Raw genomic sequence first — 18209 nt, forward strand, 5'->3', positions numbered from 1 at the left:
TTGGCAAAATTATCACACTGTGTTGATTTTATTGGAATGAGACACTTCAGCTGTGACCAGTTCTGAGATAATTATAATAAATACGATAAGCCCTCAGCTTTGGGATCAAAGCCGTGAGGAAAATTAAAAAGTGTTTCACACGAAACGTATCTGTAGGTGACTCGTCCTCCCTTAGACTTGGTGCCAGTGTGCAGTACACGGTCTGAACAACTGTACTCGATGGCCCTGCCTGAAGAAGCATGTGCCCCAAGACACTTCTGTGTCAATGGCATTTGCCTCAGTGGGAAAAAATATTAGGAAAATTAACTGATGCGCTGATAGTCAACCCCTTGAACAAGGGGGACAAAAGGGAAAGCCCAGGGCGCACATGAGGCAGAGAAGGCGACAGGCCTCTCCTCTCCTCTCCACCACCATCACACCCGCCCGTAAATACACAAAGCTGGGACCCTGAGGGGTTTAGCTCTCAGGATAAGAGTGACCGAGGATAAACAGTACTCCCTCCCCTCATTCTCAAGGGACCGTGGGAAGAGTTGTCTGAGTGCCAGATACCCAAGCGCTAATACTCAGTGGGAAATGTCACCCTGACAAAAACTGACGTCTAAGATACTTTAAGCCGTGAATTTAGCTTAAAGTGGCTTGAGGCCGACATTTATCGACACCTGGTAGGAACAAAGGGAAATCTTGTCTGGAGGGAAAAAAATATCTTCATCGTAGGCTTCGGGAAATCCCATGCAAATATTCTTTCAAAGGCAATGACCACAACACTAAAACACGGCTAAGTGTTCAGGAGACGAGGCACCACGAGTGAGAAACAACATTCACAGTGTCCAGCAGAAACTGACCTAAAGGTACATCTGATAGTGTTATTAATAGGCACAGATCATAAAACAATGATAATTACCACATTTAAAGGAAGAAAAGACAAGTCTGAAAATATCTGCAAAGAAGAGAAAACGACAAAAAGGGGCTTCGCTGAACTGCAAAAGAACCAGGTAGGACTTCTAGAAATAAAGTCACAGTGATAAATCAAAAATGCAGTGGATGCTTTTGGCTGCATGTCAGACACAATTGAACAAAGAACTTATCCTTGGGGCGCCCGGGTGGCTCGGTGTTTGACTTCGACTCAAGTCATGATCTCACAGGTCATGAGTTCGAGCCCCATGTCGGGCTCTCTGCGGACAGCTCGGATTCTGTGTCTCCCTCTCTCTCTGCCCCTCCCCCGCTCACACTCTGTCTCTCTCTCTCAAAAATAAAATAAAAACATTAAAAAAATTTTAAAAAAGAACTTTTATCCTTGAAACAGAAGTCAGAAGAAATCATTCAAAAGGTAGTAGAGAGAAAAAAAGATGGAAAATAGTAAGTTAATAAAAAGACATAAAGGAAAGAATGAGATTCCAGAAGTAAATCTCCACGTTGACAGTCAACTGATTTTCAACAAGGGTGATCGAGACCACCCAATGGGAAAAGAAGAATCTTTTCAAGAAACGGTGCTGGAACAACTCAACAGGCACGTGCAAAAGAGTGAAGCTGGACTCCCGCCTCACCCTCTACACAATAATTCACTCAAAGTGAATCAAAGGCCTAAATGGAAGAGCTAACACCGTAACACTGAAGAGAAAACATAGGAAATCTTTGTGATCTTGGATGATGCTATGGTTTCCTAGATAGAACACCAAGAGCACAAACAACCGAGGAGAAAATATACAAACTGAACTTCATCAAATTAAAACCATTGTGCTTCAGAGAACAAAATCAATAAAGCGAAAAGACAACCCACAGAACGAAAGAACATTTCTGCAAATACACATCTAGTAAGAAACTCGTATATAGAGTGGGTAAGGAACTCCCACAACCCAACAACAATTAAAGAGACCAAGCAACCTGAGTACAAATGGGCCAAGGACTTGAAAAGATCTTTCTCCAAAGAAGCCATACAAACGGCCAAGAGCACATTGCCGACGTTGCTAACCATCAGGGAAATGAAATCAAAACTACAATTAAATACCACTTCTCTCTGTCTCAAAAATGAATAAACGTTAAAAAAAATTAAAAAAAAAATAAATAAATACCACTTCATGCTCACTAAGATGGCTACTAATAAAAAAGAAACGACAGAAAATAACAGGGTTGGCAGATAGGTAGGGAAAAAATATCGAACGTGTATGCATTGCTGGTGGGATGGTGAAGTATGATTCACAACAACCATTTGTGGAAGCAACCAAAGTGTCCATCAACAGATGAACGGGTAAACAAAATGTGGTATAAAACACAAAGGAATATTAATTATCCTTAAAGAGAAGGAAAATTTGACAGATGCTACAACATGGATAAGTCTTGAAGACATTATATTAAGTGAAGTAAGTTAGTCAAATTCATAGAGAGAAAAAATAGAATAGGGGTTACCAGGGGCTGGGGTGGGGACGGTAGAGAATTAATGCTTAATGGGAATGGAGTTTCGGGTAGGAAAGATGAAAAAGCCCCGGAAACGGATGGTGGTGACAGGTGTACACCCATGTGAATGTACTCAAATGCCACAGAATTGCACACTTAAAAGTGGCTAAAACGGGCAAAGGATTTGAATAGACATCTTTAAAGAAACGGCCAATAAGCACACGAAAAGATGCTCAACGTTATTGGCCGACAGCAAAATGCAAATCAAAACCACAAGGAGATGCTACTTCCTATCCAGTAGGATGGCTATCATCAAAAAGACATTTTTTGACATAAGTGATGGTGAGGAAGTGGGTAGAGTGGAACCCTCAAACGCTGCTGGTGGGAACAGAGAAGGATGCAGCTGCTTGGAAAACCGTCTAGCATCTCAAAAGTTGACAGCAGTTTCTCCTAGAGCTACCACGTGACCCAGCAGTCATACTCTTAGGGGAATACCCAAGAGAACTGAAAACACATGTTTATACAAAAGCTTCTGTATATGCACTGGGTGTTGCGCGTAAGTGACGAATCGTTGGGTTCTCCTCTAGAAACCAACGCTACACTGTACATGAACTAACCTGAATTTAAATAAGTGAATAAAAAAGAAAGAAACTTCCGTATGAATGTTTCTAGCAGCGTCATTTATAATAAATAATAAGTTAGGTCCACAACGATAAAACTGTGTGTATAATAGCCAAAAGGTAGGGTCCACCCAATGACCATCAACTGATCACTGGATCAGCAAAGTACGGTCTGAATAGCCACACGAAAGAATATTATTTGGCAGTGAAATGAAATGAAGTCTTGACACGTGCTACAAATGGATACAAACATTATGCGAAGGGAAAGCAGCCAGTCACAGAAGTTCACACATTGCATGAGTCCATTTACATGAAATGTCCAAAACAGGCAAAGTCACAGACACAGGAAGTAGTTGCCTAGGGGTTGGGGGGTTGAGGAGAAACAAGTAAATAAGCGCCAATGGGAATAGGGTTTATCTGGGGGCAAAAAAAATGTTCTAAAATTGTGCACAGTGATTCATAACTTGGTGAGCATGCTAAAGACCAGTGAATCACACGCTTTAAAAGGGCAAATTGTACAGTATATGAATCATATTTCAATAAAGCTGTTATTAAAAAAGCCATTGCTAGAGAAGAACAGGTTCTGTTATGACAGTTATTTCATGAGTAATGTAAAATAATTTTGAACAAATAAATAACAACTCTAGACTAGAAAAAGGCAATATTAATAAAACTACAGGGAGAATTGGAAAAAATCCACAGTGCTTATGAAAATTTTAACCACTGGCCTCCTCAGGAATCGATGAAACAGGAAAAAAACTGGAAAGAACATATAAGATTTAAGCAACAAAATTAACACACTTGATGTAAGGACTGATGCACAATATGGCAAGGTATAGAATGCACATTCAGTATAGACACACAAAGGACATTTATAAAACTGATCAAATACTGAGCTTCAAGACAAATCAAAAAACATTTCAAGACTCAAATCATACAAAGCATATTAAAAAAAATTTTTTTAATGTTTTTATTTATTTTTGAAGGAGAGACATGAGCAGAGCATGAGCAGGGGAGGGGCAGAGAGAGAGGGAGACACAGAATCCGAAGCAGGCTCCAGGCTCTGAGCTGTCTGCACACAGCCCAACGTGGGGCTCGAACCCACAAACTGTGAGATCATGACCTGAGCCGAAGCTGGACGTTCAACCTACAGAGCCACCCAGGCACCCCTATACAAAGCATATTTTTAAACGACAACACAAACAACCTAAAATGACTTGTTTTATTTGTCAAACACTTATACAGTGTTTACTATGGGTAAGCACTTTATAAATTGCTTTATAAATATTGCTTTATAAATATTCCTTTATAAATTGCTTTATAAATATTAAATTAATCCTTATAACAACTCTGTGATGCAGGTGTTATTATTGTCCTTATTTATAGTTAAGATTTGGCATGAATTATTTGTCCAAGATCACACAGCTGGGATACAAAACCAGGCATTTTGGCTGTATCTCAAAGTTCCTAACCCCTGTATTATATATATTGCCTCTCAATAGCAAAGTAATAACTAGGAAAATCCCCTTGTGGATGGAAATTACAAAATATACTTCTAAATGAACGATGGGTTCAAAGAAAACCACAATTCAAACAAAACATTTTTATGGAAGTGACAAAAACTTGTGGAGAAACTAAAGTAGTATTTAAGGGACATTTGTAGCCTCAAATGATCATATTACAAAAGAAGAGTTGTTGATAACCAATGATTTAGTTTCTTATCTTAAAAACACAGAACATAAAATTAAAGCTTCTAAAGAAGTAGAAGCAGAGAAATAACAAAGATAGGACAGAAATCAATGAAATGGAAAGCAGATGTACAAGAGAGGAAATAAAGCCAAAAATTGTTTCTTTCTAAAGAATGATAAAATTGATAAATCCTTAGCAAAACTGATCAAGACAAAAAGAGAAAATGCAAATTACCAATATCAAGAATGAAAGGGGACATTACTACAGATCCCATGGACGCTGAAAAGATAGTAAGCGATTATTATGTTATATATGCCAGTACATCTGAAAATTTAGATGAAATGGACAAATTTCATAAAACAAACTTAGCAAAACTGACCCAAAATGAATAAGAAATCTGAATATGTCTTTACCTACTGAAGAAGTTAAGGGGCACCTGGCTGGCTCAATGGTGGAGCATGTGACTCGATCTCAGGGTCTTGAGTTTGAGCCCCATACTGGGTGTGGAGATTATAAATAAATAAACTTAAAAAAAATAAATTAAATTCATCATTTAAAAATCTTCCCATGAGAAAAACTTCAAACACATATGACCTCACTACCAAACACTAAACAAAACAAAACAAAACAACAGCTCACCTTGCAGCCACCTTTTTAGACAACAGTGGAGGGAACAACTTCCCCACTTATTTTAGAAATCACCATAATACTGATGTCAACACTTGACAAGAATATTACAAGAAATGAAAATTACAGGCCAATATATCTCATGAATGTAGAGTCAGTAACCGTAAATCTGTTTCTTACTCCAGGCTCAGCTCTAGGTCATCTCTCTTCACTACAAAATGTTTCTCTAGGATTCTATCCACACACATGGCTTCATACCTTACACAGATGACTCACCTTTTTGTCTTTAGTCCAGACCCTTCCCACTGACCCCAGCCACCTCTACACACCTCCACCCTCTCTCGTCTACACAACTCAAATGGCATCCTATATGGTCTCTCTCTCTATCCAGTCTTGCCCTGGTCCCATCCATTCTTCCCACATCACCATCAGGGCAATCTTTTCAAAATGCAAATCTTATTAGCCATTCTACCACTGGAAATCATCCAATGACTTCCTTCCCTTTTTTGGATTCAAAAGAAACTTTGTCTATGACACCCCACCTCATTACACCCACTCCAATTTTCCTAGCATCATTTCAAACCATTTCCACCTCGGACTCGTGACTCCAGCCACTCTGTCTCTTATCACACGGCCCGTTTTCCCTGCTCACAGATTTTGTGTGTGTGTGTGTGTACGTGCTATTCTCTACCCAGACACCTGTTCTTCCCCCTCTTTGCCTAGTCAATTCTTATTCCTCTCTCAGATCCTAATGCACCAAACCAGAATCTCCTGGTACAGGCTCCCATAGTGCCTCTGTCCTTTAATTTAATCACTTATCAAAATCACAAGTTCACATTTTATTCACATAATGATTTGCTTACTGACTAACCCATTGGATGTTAAACTCCCTGATAGCAAGGACCTATTTCCCCTCACCATTCTATCCCCAACAGCAAGGATTGTACCTAGCATATGATAGATGCTCAATCAATTATCTGTTGCATTAATGAATCTTTTCCTATAATCATTACCCAAACACAATTAATTTCCATTCAGTCAATGTGAAAAGTTCTCAGTTTCAAAAGTATTTTAAAAGCACAGTAGAAAAAAGGGGGAAAAAATACAGGGGCAGATCTCTCTAATATAGGAGATGCCTATCTCATTAGTCAAATGCAAACTAAATGTTTTTCATTTGAATTTATCTCACTGACATTTTGTAATGAGTCCATGGAGGTTTTAATAACTCCAAGTCTCGGGGCGCCTGGGTGGCTCAGTCGGTTGAGCGTCCGACTTCGGCTCAGGTCACAATCTCACGGTCCGTGAGTTCGAGCCCCGCGTCAGGCTCTGTGCTGATGGCTCAGAGCCTGGAGCCTGCTTCCGATTCTGTGTCTCCCTCTCTCTCTGCCCCTCCCCCGTTCATGCTCTGTCTCTCTCTGTCCCAAAAATAAATAAACGTTAAAAAAAAATTAAAAAAAAGAACTCCAAGTCTCTCTCCAGATGTCTGTGACACATCAAGTCTAGCTGAATGTTTCTTCTTCCTTCCACCACTGTAGAACACAAATAACGAAATGTGGAAAGCGAAGGTCGTTAAACATATATTTCGTAGGGAAAAGAATGCTTTCATAATATAGATTATAATTCTTCAATGGCTGTGTTATAAAAGTTGGAACTCAGTAAATGGAGTTTCTTGAAAGTAAGTGTACTTAGGGAAGCAGGGAGAGGAAACAAAGGAGAAGGGAGAAACAGAGGCATTTCTGGCAAGGGATAACCAGAAAAAGAGCTGTGGTGTTTCTGTTTCTCTCTCCTTGTCCAACGACATTTCTGCCTTCGAGTTTCTAGGACCCACACTAAGCCAGATAGGCACAAAAAAGCTGATCCGTATGCACTTAGCATTCCACTTAAGCAGTTATAATAGGGTGAACCTCTAAAGCGTCGTGGATTCAGAAGTACTTCTTTAAAACGAATTAAAGTTGGTACAATACTATACCTTCTTCAAAAGTCGATACTAACTCCTATTTATTCCACTTGCATTCATCAGGCAAAAAATACTATAGTAAAAAATTAACAGTGGGTTGGCTGCTAATAGGTATGGGATTCCGGTTCAGCGGATGGAAATGTTCAGGAGTCAGTGGTGATGATGGGACAATGCAATCAATGTACGAGCTCCACTGATTATAAATGTTTAAATGGTAAATTTTACACGGACTACATCTCAATGAAAAAAAACCCCAACAGTCTTCAGGAGGAACCTTCAAAGTTAAAAATGTTTTCTTTTCTAACACTCTGAGGCTATGAAGAAATAAGACCTTCATCCTTAATTAGGAGCAAAGGGTTCTGCAAGCTGGCACTTCGGACAAAAGCACCAAGATTCTAAGATAGTATCCGGAGGTTTTTTTTCTCACTTTCCCCCTTTCCCTAACCACCACGCCTCTTTCTGGCAAGCCCACTCCTTTCACCGGGAATTGTTTACTCAAAAAGCAACGACGTTTAAAAATATACAAAGCATCCCGAATCAGCCAAGGGTTTTTCTTCTTCATCAATCCAATCTGTCCCAAGCTTGGACTTTCTAGAAACCGCTCATGGATGTCAGAACTGCTGTCTTCTTTCCTCCCACATCCTCCTGCACCAAGTCAATGGGGTTTTGTCCCAAAATGAAAATACAGCTGAATTAGCTTTTCAAAATGTAGCCGAGATAAGGCTCTGATCCTGCCAATTTAAGGGAGGCGCTGAAAGCTGAATTCAGGTTTAAAAAAAAAAAAAAAGCAAAGAAACAAACAAACAAAACCAAAAAAGCGGGCCGATTCTCACAACCTGCAAGAACCTGTTTGTTGCCTATTTCTGCGGCCTCGCGTCACACGACATCCTCACCTCGCACGCTAGGCTCCAGCCACTCTTTAATCCCATCTCCCCTGCCCGTCACAGGGCCTTTGCACATGCCACTTCCCCCGGGGCAAGGCACTCTCCTCTCCCCTTTGCCTGCTGATTCCTATACTCATCTTTCCGATGTTCTTGGACCAAGACAAACTAGCCGGTAGCCTTGTCAGCCTCGCCGCCGGGAGCCCCTTGAACGGACGTGGAAAAGCAGGTCTCCGCAGAGGCGGCTCCGGGGCGCCCTAGACGTGACTTCACCGCAAAGCCCTTTCATGACGACCTTCGGAAGGCCAGGCTTTCTCGGGTGCTCGGGGAGGGGTCGGGAGCCAGGGTGGGGGGGGGGGCGAGAGGGGAGCCGGAGGTCGGCGGAGGGCCGCGGGGGGCACCCCCGCGGGCCCCGCGCACACTCACCGTCCGCCCGCACGCACACGCGCGGCAGCCCCAGCAGCAGCAGCAGCAGCAGCAGCGCCGCGGCCCAGAGCGGGGCGCGGGGGCCGCGTCCCTCGGCGGCCATGGTCGCGGGCGTCCGGGCGCCTCGGGCTGGAGCGCGGGCTGCCCCGCGTGGGCGCCGCTCGGCCGTGCGCGCTGCGCTCTGCTCGGCCGTGCGAGCCCCGCGCGTCCCGGGGAGGAGCGCGCCGAGCCCCGGGGAGGCCGGGCGCCCGGAGCCGCCGCGCGGGGGCCCCCAGCTCCCGGGGGGGGTGGGGGGAGTGTCGTCCGAGGCGCCGGCGAGGCGGCTGGACGCGCGGCTCCGCCTTCGCGCCGGGCACCTGGAGGTCTCGGCACCGCCGGAGGCTGCGCCGCACGCCGAGCTCGCGGGGCGCCGCCGGGGCGGAGGGCGAGGGCGCGGGGAGGCGGGGAGAGCCGAGCGCCGGCCGCAGGGGCCCCCCCTTCCCCCCCCCCCCCCGCCTGCCTGCGTGGGGGGGGGGGGATCGTCGGCCAAAGGGGGACGCGGTCTGGCGGCCTGACCCCGGGAGGAGGGTCCGAGCCCGAACGCCCACGTCTGCGCTCTGCCCCCGGACTTTGCGGCTCGCCCCCGCCCCGCCTCCCCGAGGAGGAACACGGTGGTGGAAAGGGGCCTCCAGCCAGCTCGCCCCAAGGAGCCAGGCGCACGCAGCCGCGAGACCCCTCCGACGGCGTGGCTGCAAAGGCCCTGCGGGGGGGCATCTTCGGCCGCCTCCCTCACGTCCCCAGGTGCGCCCAGCATTTCTCCAAGGCGCTGGGGCGGTTGTCTCCCTCGTCGCGCCTCCCAAGCCAGGGCTCCTCCACCTGGACGGGGCCTGGAACTCGCGGTCCGTTAGGGGCTGGGATTCACCTGCTGAAGCGTCCTGCCGAATTCTGCCGCAGGAGTCCCTGCCCTCAGTTGCTTCCTCTTCCCGGTTCGCCCCCCCCTCCGGTGTCCTAGCATCGGCCTCCCGCGGTGGGCGAAGGCGGGTTTGCGTTCTTCACGCGTGCAGTGATAAAGATCCGTGTTGTAACTCGGGCCCCGTGGCGCCTGACGGTTTACCAGTCCCTTGCGCCTTCGCGTCCTGGTCAGACGTGCCCACGGCGTGCCTGCCCCCGAGCTGGACCCGGTAGCAGGGAGGATCGGTCCTGAAAACGCTCAGACCGGAGTAACACAGGTACGTAAGGAGGACGAACAAATGGTTGGTACCCAAAGGAACACATGCTTGGCCCCAGGACAATGCGCTAGGACGCAGACGCTGAAAGACTACTTTTTAAGGTGAAAACTGGGATTTGGGGTCCCTGGGTGCTCAGTTGGTTAAGCGGCTGACTCGACTTCTGCTCAGGTCATGATCTCACCGGTGCGGGAGATCAAGCTGGCTCTGTGCTTGGGATGCTCTCTCCCTTTCTGCTCCTTCCCAGGTCACATGCTCTCTCTCAAGTGAACAAACACCAAAAACAAAACAAAACAAAACAAAACAAAACAAAATCCACGGGGATTTGAACCCACACCTGATTTACTACAGGCATCATTTTTCAGCTCATAGAATTTTTGAAGTCTAGGGAAAAGATGTGTCCTCTCCTTGTTCCTCCCCGGATGTCAACTACAAGGCTATTATTTATTAGTGAGTAATTCCTTTACGAATAAAACTTTGCTTTCAAAATACAAATACTCTAGGGTGTTAAATGCAGTGAGGCCTGACAACCATTCACATGTGAGTGTAAATTAATTTACTTAGTCACTTCTCTTCTAACAGCTATATGGTAGCCTAAGGAGTGGAACTTCACATGTCTGGGTTGTAGGGGACCTTTTAAAGCCTGATTATTGCTGAGAATGGAGGGGAGGGGCCAGGAGGCCCCTGCAGGAGCTACTCACTGACTTTCTTAGGAGCCCCACCACTTATGTGTTTACAGTAGTCAATTGGCTATTGCTGTCTAATCCTAATGACACTTCAAAGTTGGTCTATTTTCAGATGCATCTTGGCTTGTCCCAATCTGGGGAGATGGCGTGCTCTGAAGGTTTGGTACAGCTGATTAGAAAACCATTTGGACTTTTCATGCAAAGTTAAATATCCACCTCTCCTGTAACACAGAATTCTATTTCTAGATGTATATCCAAAAGAAATAAAACTTATGTCCACACACAAAAAACTTGTACACAAATTTCATAGCAGCTTTATCCACAACCATTACAAGTTGGAAGCAACCCAAACGTCATCAACAGATGAACAGAAACCCAAACCACATTGTGGTCACACAATGGAATACTATTTAGCAATCAGAGGAATGAAATACTGGTACACTCAGTAATGTGGTCACTGAGGGAAAGAAGCCTTCCACAGAGCTCGAACTCACAAACGTTCGACGCGGGGCTCGAACTCACAAACCGTGAGATCGTGACCTGAGCCGAAGTCAGACGCTCAACCGACTGAGCCACCCGGGGGCCCCGCTGAAGTATTTGTCCAGACCTTAACAGCAAATACGGTACATTCCCACTCGTCAGAAGCTCCTTTGTGTTCTTACCCTGTCAAAGGCACCCACAGCATTTACTGTCACCACAGACCAGTTTTGCCCCTCTTGAGCTTTGTTTGAATGGAATCATAAAGTACAAACAGATCTTGCTTCAGTCAGAAATAGGAAGCGGTCACAACTTTGAGGCCCGAGGGCAGGAGGGGAGGTGGAGGTGTTAGCAAAACCCAGCAAGGGCCGTTGCCACGAAAGAGGCTTCCCGAAGGGGACGTTAGCCGTAGGTAGCAGAACAAAATCCCTGCCACTTGTCTGGTAGGAAGGGCGTGGGGCAGAAAATACCCCAACATCTCTGTCCTCCGCCCTTCGGATTCCTCCTGATGCCTCCTGTTGGCTGAGCCATTTGATAGGTGGAGGGGAAAGGAACACAGGTACCAGCGTCCTTAGAGGTTATGGTCTCAGGGTGCAGACTTGGCCAGAGGAGGGTGGAAAAAGGAGCTGGAGACACAGTCGGAAAACAAGCAGTAGGTCTATCTAGTTTTTTCATTCATTGGGATGAAGAAAATGCAAAATAAAACTGAAGTGCTATCAGTTTCAGTATGTGAATTCATTCATATTCTCACCCGAAGATACACTGTAGTATTAGCCACCATCCGTGGTTATTTTCGCATAAGTGCTGTTTCACATAAAAGGCAAGTGGGAGAAGCAGACAATGATAAACTGTGGATGCTACAGTCCCCACTTCCGTAACTGGTCATGGGCCCTTATTTGACGATCATTGCAATGTTCCCCCATTCGAGTCTATGAGCCTCTTGGCCTGCATGACTGTTTTCTTTTAACCGGTGAGCGGGACCCACACTTTCATTCGTACTAGAGGATCTTTATTTGTTTATGCATTATTTTATTCGTTTATTCGTTTGCCTTGGTTTCTCATGGACTGTTGTCATTGGACATGGGAGCTGTCTGGGATCTGGACAGTCTTTCATGCCATATTATGTAGCAGCAACACAACCTCCCCTTGGTAGTCAGGACCAATCACCAGCCAGTAGGGTGACCTTCTTCTCTGCCGGTTGGAGAACAATCTTTGCTTCCAAGTTACTGGCACATGCCTGAGTGTTTACTGGTGGAAATATTTCTCCTTTGCCCACCCAAACCTCCCGATTCACGAATCTAAATGTCGTGGGGATGCTATACAAAACCTTGGCAGGTGGATTATTATATATAATGCATGGGCGGTCATTGCCACTTCCACTCCTTGGTTTTTAGACGGCGTCTTCTGTCTGTAAGAGAAATGGCCCCACGTATCGGCTGGTGGTTTAAGACATATGCTGTATCTGGGCAAATGCCCTCCTCTCTCAAGGTGTTGTCACCAGCTAGTGACCTCACGTTTCTATGAAGCCACCCGCTTCTGAGTAGTGAGGCATATAGTAAAAACAGATGTGGCTGGAGTAAGAGGCACCTGACAACTAGAGAACGGGTCCAATTCTCAAGGTGTCAGCCTGATTATTAAGGAGGCACCTGACAGCTAGAGAACGGGTCCAATTCTCAAGGTGTCAGCCTGATTATTAAGGAAACCCTCTCCATTGAATGCCCCTGGGTGGGGGGCAGGCGGTTAGTCTACATCTATATTCACAGGCTGCCAATTCCAGTAGGTTCATACGGCTATCCTTGTTATTGGCCTTTCGGTCTTGAACTTTTCAGGTCTTTGACCAACTATTTTAGGTACTATCCATAAATCAGTGTGGATTCATGAGTAAGGCCACCGGTCATGGAAACCAAAGTTTCGCCCATTGGGAGGATTTTCTTTTGCTTTCTTTTTTTTTTTTTCATTGTGGTAAAATATACTTAACACAAAATGTACCACTTTAATCATCGTCAGTGTGCGCTCTGTGATATTAAGTACATTCATGTTGTGGTGCAACCCTCACCACCATCCATCTCCAGAAAATCTTCAGCATCCCTAACTGAAACTTCGTACCCATTGAACAATAAATCCCATTTCCTCGGCACCCCCAGCCCTGGCAACCACTCTTGTACTTTTGGTCTCTCTAGATTTGACTGTTCCAGGTACCCCACGTAAATGGAATTGTACAATGTCTGTCCTGTGTCACTACTGATTTTTAGTGCTGGACCAGAGTGGGGAAGGTTAGTGCCATGCTGTGGACACTTAAGGGTAAAGCAGGCCCGAGGATTTTCCTCCTCTGTGAAGTGAAACTCCACATGAGTCCACAGGTGTGGGCTGGGGTGGAGGAAGCAGAACAGTAAAACCAAGTGCCATGGAAATCTGAGCCACTGGCTCGTCAGTTTACTTGTCCCTTCCAGGCCCACTGATGTATATACCGTTTCCATTTGAGAGTGGAATTCTGCTATACATTTCACAATAGCTCATTCATAAGACCAGCTAAGGTCTCGCACTCACGTGGTACCTGTGGTCAAGGAGCCCGATTGCAGGATACAAAGTGCGTATCAAATGGAGAGTAGTTGATTCAACTCTGACACTCTAGGGGTCTCCATTGCCCTTCGGCTAGCCGGTGTGCCCAAGCACCGTAAGGCATCCGTATCTCAAAGTATTGTGCCTTTTGTGACATGAGGCCAAGGTGGCAAGGCAGTTGGTACTGAAACCTGGTTGCTACAAAGTTCCCTCTTGCTATGAACTGCTTTCAAAACTATAAGCCTTATGGGTTTATACACAGTAACTGGTCCCAAAACCTTTGTAACTTTTTATTCATGCTGGCAGTACACACGTATCGATTTATCCCTAAATACAGCTCAGAGATAACACAATGAAAATCTCCTACTATCCTTGCTAGGTGAAAGCAAATGGCTTCTGATTGTGTTTGCTGATGGAATTAAAAATAAACCATTTACTTGGTTAATAACCACCTAACAGGTGCCCAAGCCTGTATTGATTTATTCTAGTAAGGACAGTATTCCTGGACATGTATCAACACCTAATTCTTTTGAAGATAAGCCACTAACATTTCCCAAAGTCTTCTGGCTTCTGCTCCGGCAAACAGGAAAGAAACACCGAATGACCAAACGTCCCGGTTCCTTCCTCTTGCTCGTCACTGTTGTCCCAGTATGCCATCCAATTTCGTATTTGACCCGGGTGTTTCATTTTCTGAAGAAATATCATCAAGAGTAGACTCAACATAGGGGCGCCTGGGTGGCTCGGTCGGTTAAGCATCCGACTTCGGCTCAGGTCATGATCTCCCGGTCCATGAGTTCGAGCCCCGCGTCGGGCTCTGTGCTGACAGCTCAGAGCCTGGAGCCTGCTTCGGATGCTGTGTCTCCCTCTCTCTGACCCTCCCCCGTTCATGCTCTGTCTCTCTCTGTCTCAAAAATAAATAAACGTTAAAAAAAAAATTAAAAAAAAAAAAAAGAGTAGACTCAACATAAGCCAAAATGATCGTCCTCAATCTTGCACTTCGGGTTTGTGAATGTTCTCATCTAATAGTGTGTGAGATGGGGGCGCCTGGGTGGCTCAGTTGGTTGAGCGTCCAACTTCAGCCCGGGTCATGATCTCGCGGTTTGTGGGTTCGAGCCCCGCATCAGGCTCTGTGCTGGCAGCTCGGAGCCTGGAGCCTGCTTCGGATTCTGTCTCCCTCTTTCTCTGCCCCTCCCTGGCTCACACTCTGTCTGTCTACCTCTCTCTCAAAAAAAATAAAAAAAAAAAAAAACATTAAAAAAAAAAAATAGTGTGTGAGATGCATGTACCGTTCCGGCTTGAAAAGTGATTAACCGTGAAAGCTAACCAGTGGCCCATCTCATTTTCCCCGGCCTTTTTCTGATGCCATGTCACCAGCTTCTCCCTTTCAAGGGCAGTCTGCAGAACCATCAGTTACATCATCGAGTGCGCTCAGACATGGGTGGCTAGCGACAGCTTACTCCTTATGGTCCGTGGTCATGGCGGGAAAAGTATTCAAATCTCCCGCCAGCCACCAGTCAGTTTAAGATGCATGAGGCCACCAGTCAGCAGGTCAGTGGGGAAAGTGGGACATTCTAGTTTAGGGTTATGTGCAATATGTGCAGAAAATGAAGGCTGAGGAATTCAGGCCTGGAGCACTTCGTGTGTAGCTTAAATAGTCTTGCTACTCAGAATGATCATTTATTGTATGGGGCAAATCTTCAACTACTTAGTCATTTATTTTATTTTTGGTAACTATTTTGCAATAAATCCTTTTGGTGGCAATGAATTTTAAGAAGGAAACACATATTTAGTGAAAAGTACTGTATTTCCCTTTCTCAAGATAGTTAGTAATGAACACGTAGGTTACCCAAAATATTTGTCAATATTTACCAACCATCACGGACCTGAGAAATATCACGGACAACATGAAAATCAGAACACATGAATCTGCTAAGGAAGAATCGGCAATCATTTCAAAAGTTTGAAGACAACATTTTAACAGGTACAATATCCATTCACATATCATTCTATGAAACGTGACTTTTCTATTCAAATGACTTTTCTTTTAAATTAATTTCTTTCATTCTATTTCAAGTTTTCTTGTGCACATACGTTGATTCCATCGATGCCTAAATGATGCCCGTTTCACATGGTGTTATCAGATACTTTAAATAGAAAATAAGTCTACTCCAATAATGGTCCAATTTTTTTCACCAACTGTATGCATGAAATCAGAATAAATTTTTTGGAAGCTCAATTCTGTCAAAAGATAACATTTGACATTATTTAAAGGCTATCGTAAATTGTTTTATTTTTTTCTGGTGATTATATAAATACCAATAAATAATATCCACACTAAATTAAGAAACCTCTGGATGTTTCTAGAATTCTTGAATACATTATGATGCCCATATAATCCATAATTTCAAACAAGCCGTGGTATCCTGTAGACCCGGGGAATTTGCTTGGATTATTTGTTTATTATTGAGTATATTTGACATATAACATTGTATACATTTAAGGTGTACAAAATGTCATTTTGATACATTTATATCTTGTAATATCATAGCCTTTGTTCTATATTATCACATTCCGTAATCATGGTGCAGTATTGTTGTCCATATGCTTTAAACAGTGCATTCCATCACTGTGGATACATTTATATCTTGTAATATCATAGCCTTTGTTCTAGATTATCACATTCCGTAATCATGGTGCAGTATTGTTGTCCATATTCTTTAAACAGTGCATGTTCCATCACTGTGGCTTACTCACTACTTGTTGAAGTTTGTGCCCTTAAACAACATCAATCTTCTTTCCACCCCCAACTTATATACTTATATCATTTATTCGATGTTTCCTCCCTCTGTCAAATCTCTTCTTTTGGATTTCCTTTTTTTTTTTTTTTTTAATTTGAGAGAGAGAGAGAGAGCGTGCTTGCGAACATGCACGGTGGGGCATGGTGGGTGGGGGCAGTGGGGGGCAGGGGAGAGAGAGAGAGAGGGGCAGGGGAGAGGTGGAGGGCAGGGGAGAGAGAGAGAAGGAGAGAGAATCCTAAGCAGGCTCCACACTCAGTGTGGAGTCCAACAAGGGGCTGGATCCTGCGGCCCTGGGATCATGACCTGAGCCAAAATCAAGAGCTGGATGGCCACCCGACTGAACCACCCAGGCGCCCCTCTTCTTTCGGATTTCCTACTTTTAATCTCCTGGGATCATTCTTTTATTTTATTGTCTTTTCTCCCTAAAGTTATGAGGATGGCTGAACACATGATCCCCAACACTAGACAGGTAAGATTGACAGCAGGTTTTTTTTTTTTTTAATGTTTATCTGTTTTTGAGAGAGAGAGCAAGCACATGAGCGAGCCAGGGAGGGGCAGAGAGAGAGAGACACAGAAGGTCTGAGGCAGGCTCCGAGCTGGCAGAAGAGAGCCCGAGGGAGCAGGGCTCGAACTCACGAACCATGAGATCATGACCTGAGCCAAAGTCTGGTGCGTAACTGACTGAGCCACCCGGGCATCCCAGTAGTGGTTTAATAGTCACTTACACTCACAGCGTAGGGGAGAAGGACCCCGCATGCCATGCAGGGTCATTTGGGAACAAAGTGAACAAGTAGGGGCTAAGGGACATAGGCTTTGAAGTAACAAGAAGGTCAGGTGTTCTCTGATCCTCCTGGGAGGATGTGCTTGTCCTGTTTGAATAATTCCCTCAGGCTGGTGGGGAACTGGAACTCTCCACTACTCAGAGAAAAGCAGACACTATGCCTGGTCCCCACGGTAAGGGGGGCTGTTTGGCTAAGGGACCTTGTCCATGGGATCACAATGGAGACGAGAACTCGAGGCTAGCCGTGTGAGAGCCTCCTGCTTTTACCAGATGCCATGACCACGGGGAACTGTTTACGGGCTGAGGTTCTCATCCTTGTTTGTTAAATGGGGATAATACTATCAATGCCCTTTGGTCCTTGCTTTGATGGAATAAGAGGTCCAGCATGCTGTGAATGCAGTGAAGGAACTGGCTGAGCAACAGGTCTGTGGTTCATTCCCTTCACGACTTGGGAGAGACACCAGGAAAGGAAGAAGGTGACCCAGTCAGATACCTCTATAAGCATTTAATGACAGACCTCCCATCAAACAATCTAATGATATTGCTGGCAGGGAAGTCTCGCCCTTGGAATGCTTTTGGAAGGATGTACTTGGTTGTCTAGGATTGCTGATGGTAAATAAGCCTTTAGTCTATGGCTCCACGGGGCACGGGTGCCTGGAGGTGTCATGTAAGTTACGTAACCATCTAAATAGCAAATGGAGATGTGTCATGACTTAGATGGCTCCTTATGTGTCAGTGTTGTCACAGCACACATCCCTTGATGGCTTCACGTGTTGAAAGGTAGACAATGCAGGACCACCAGATATCTGAGGAAAACCTGTAATATGATAGAGACCTAACTAAGGAAACGATGAAGAAGAAGAAGAAGAAGAAGAAGAAGGAGGAGGAGGAGGAGGAGGAGAAGAAAAACCCAGAAAAGACAGAGACAATGCAGGGAAAAGGAAACTTCAACAAAATAACCTTACTGCCCTCGTGAAGATAAGACTCAGTCTGGAGGCTGCTTCAGATTCTGTGTCTCCCTCTCTCTCTGCCCCTCCCCCACTCACGCTCTATCTCCAAAACAAATAAACATAGAAAGAAAGAAAGAAAGAAAGAAAGAAAGAAAGAAAGAA

At 44.9% G+C, this 18209-nt stretch overlaps 1 protein-coding gene across 3 annotated transcripts in view; it reads right to left on the reverse strand.

Annotated features, from left to right (window-relative positions):
- Nucleotides 1–18209, reverse strand: part of SUSD5 (sushi domain containing 5) — an 81456-nt gene that overhangs the window by 43245 nt on the left and 20002 nt on the right. The window contains exon 1 of one of the 3 annotated variants that reach the window (XM_053221736.1): nucleotides 9493–9646. The exons of 1 other annotated variant lie outside the window; for it this stretch is intronic. Coding sequence is in view for 1 of the 2 variants with exons in the window: in XM_027040561.2 (XP_026896362.2) it covers nucleotides 8592–8694 (103 nt within the window). In the remaining variant the exon portion in view is untranslated. Of the gene's footprint in view, nucleotides 1–8591; nucleotides 8951–9492; nucleotides 9647–18209 lie in introns of those variants that run through there. One more of the 3 variants, XM_027040561.2, reaches the window with a different exon arrangement.

The sequence above is a fragment of the Acinonyx jubatus genome, chromosome C2 (genome assembly GCF_027475565.1).
Source record: "Acinonyx jubatus isolate Ajub_Pintada_27869175 chromosome C2, VMU_Ajub_asm_v1.0, whole genome shotgun sequence".
Classification (NCBI taxonomy): Eukaryota; Metazoa; Chordata; class Mammalia; order Carnivora; family Felidae; genus Acinonyx; species Acinonyx jubatus.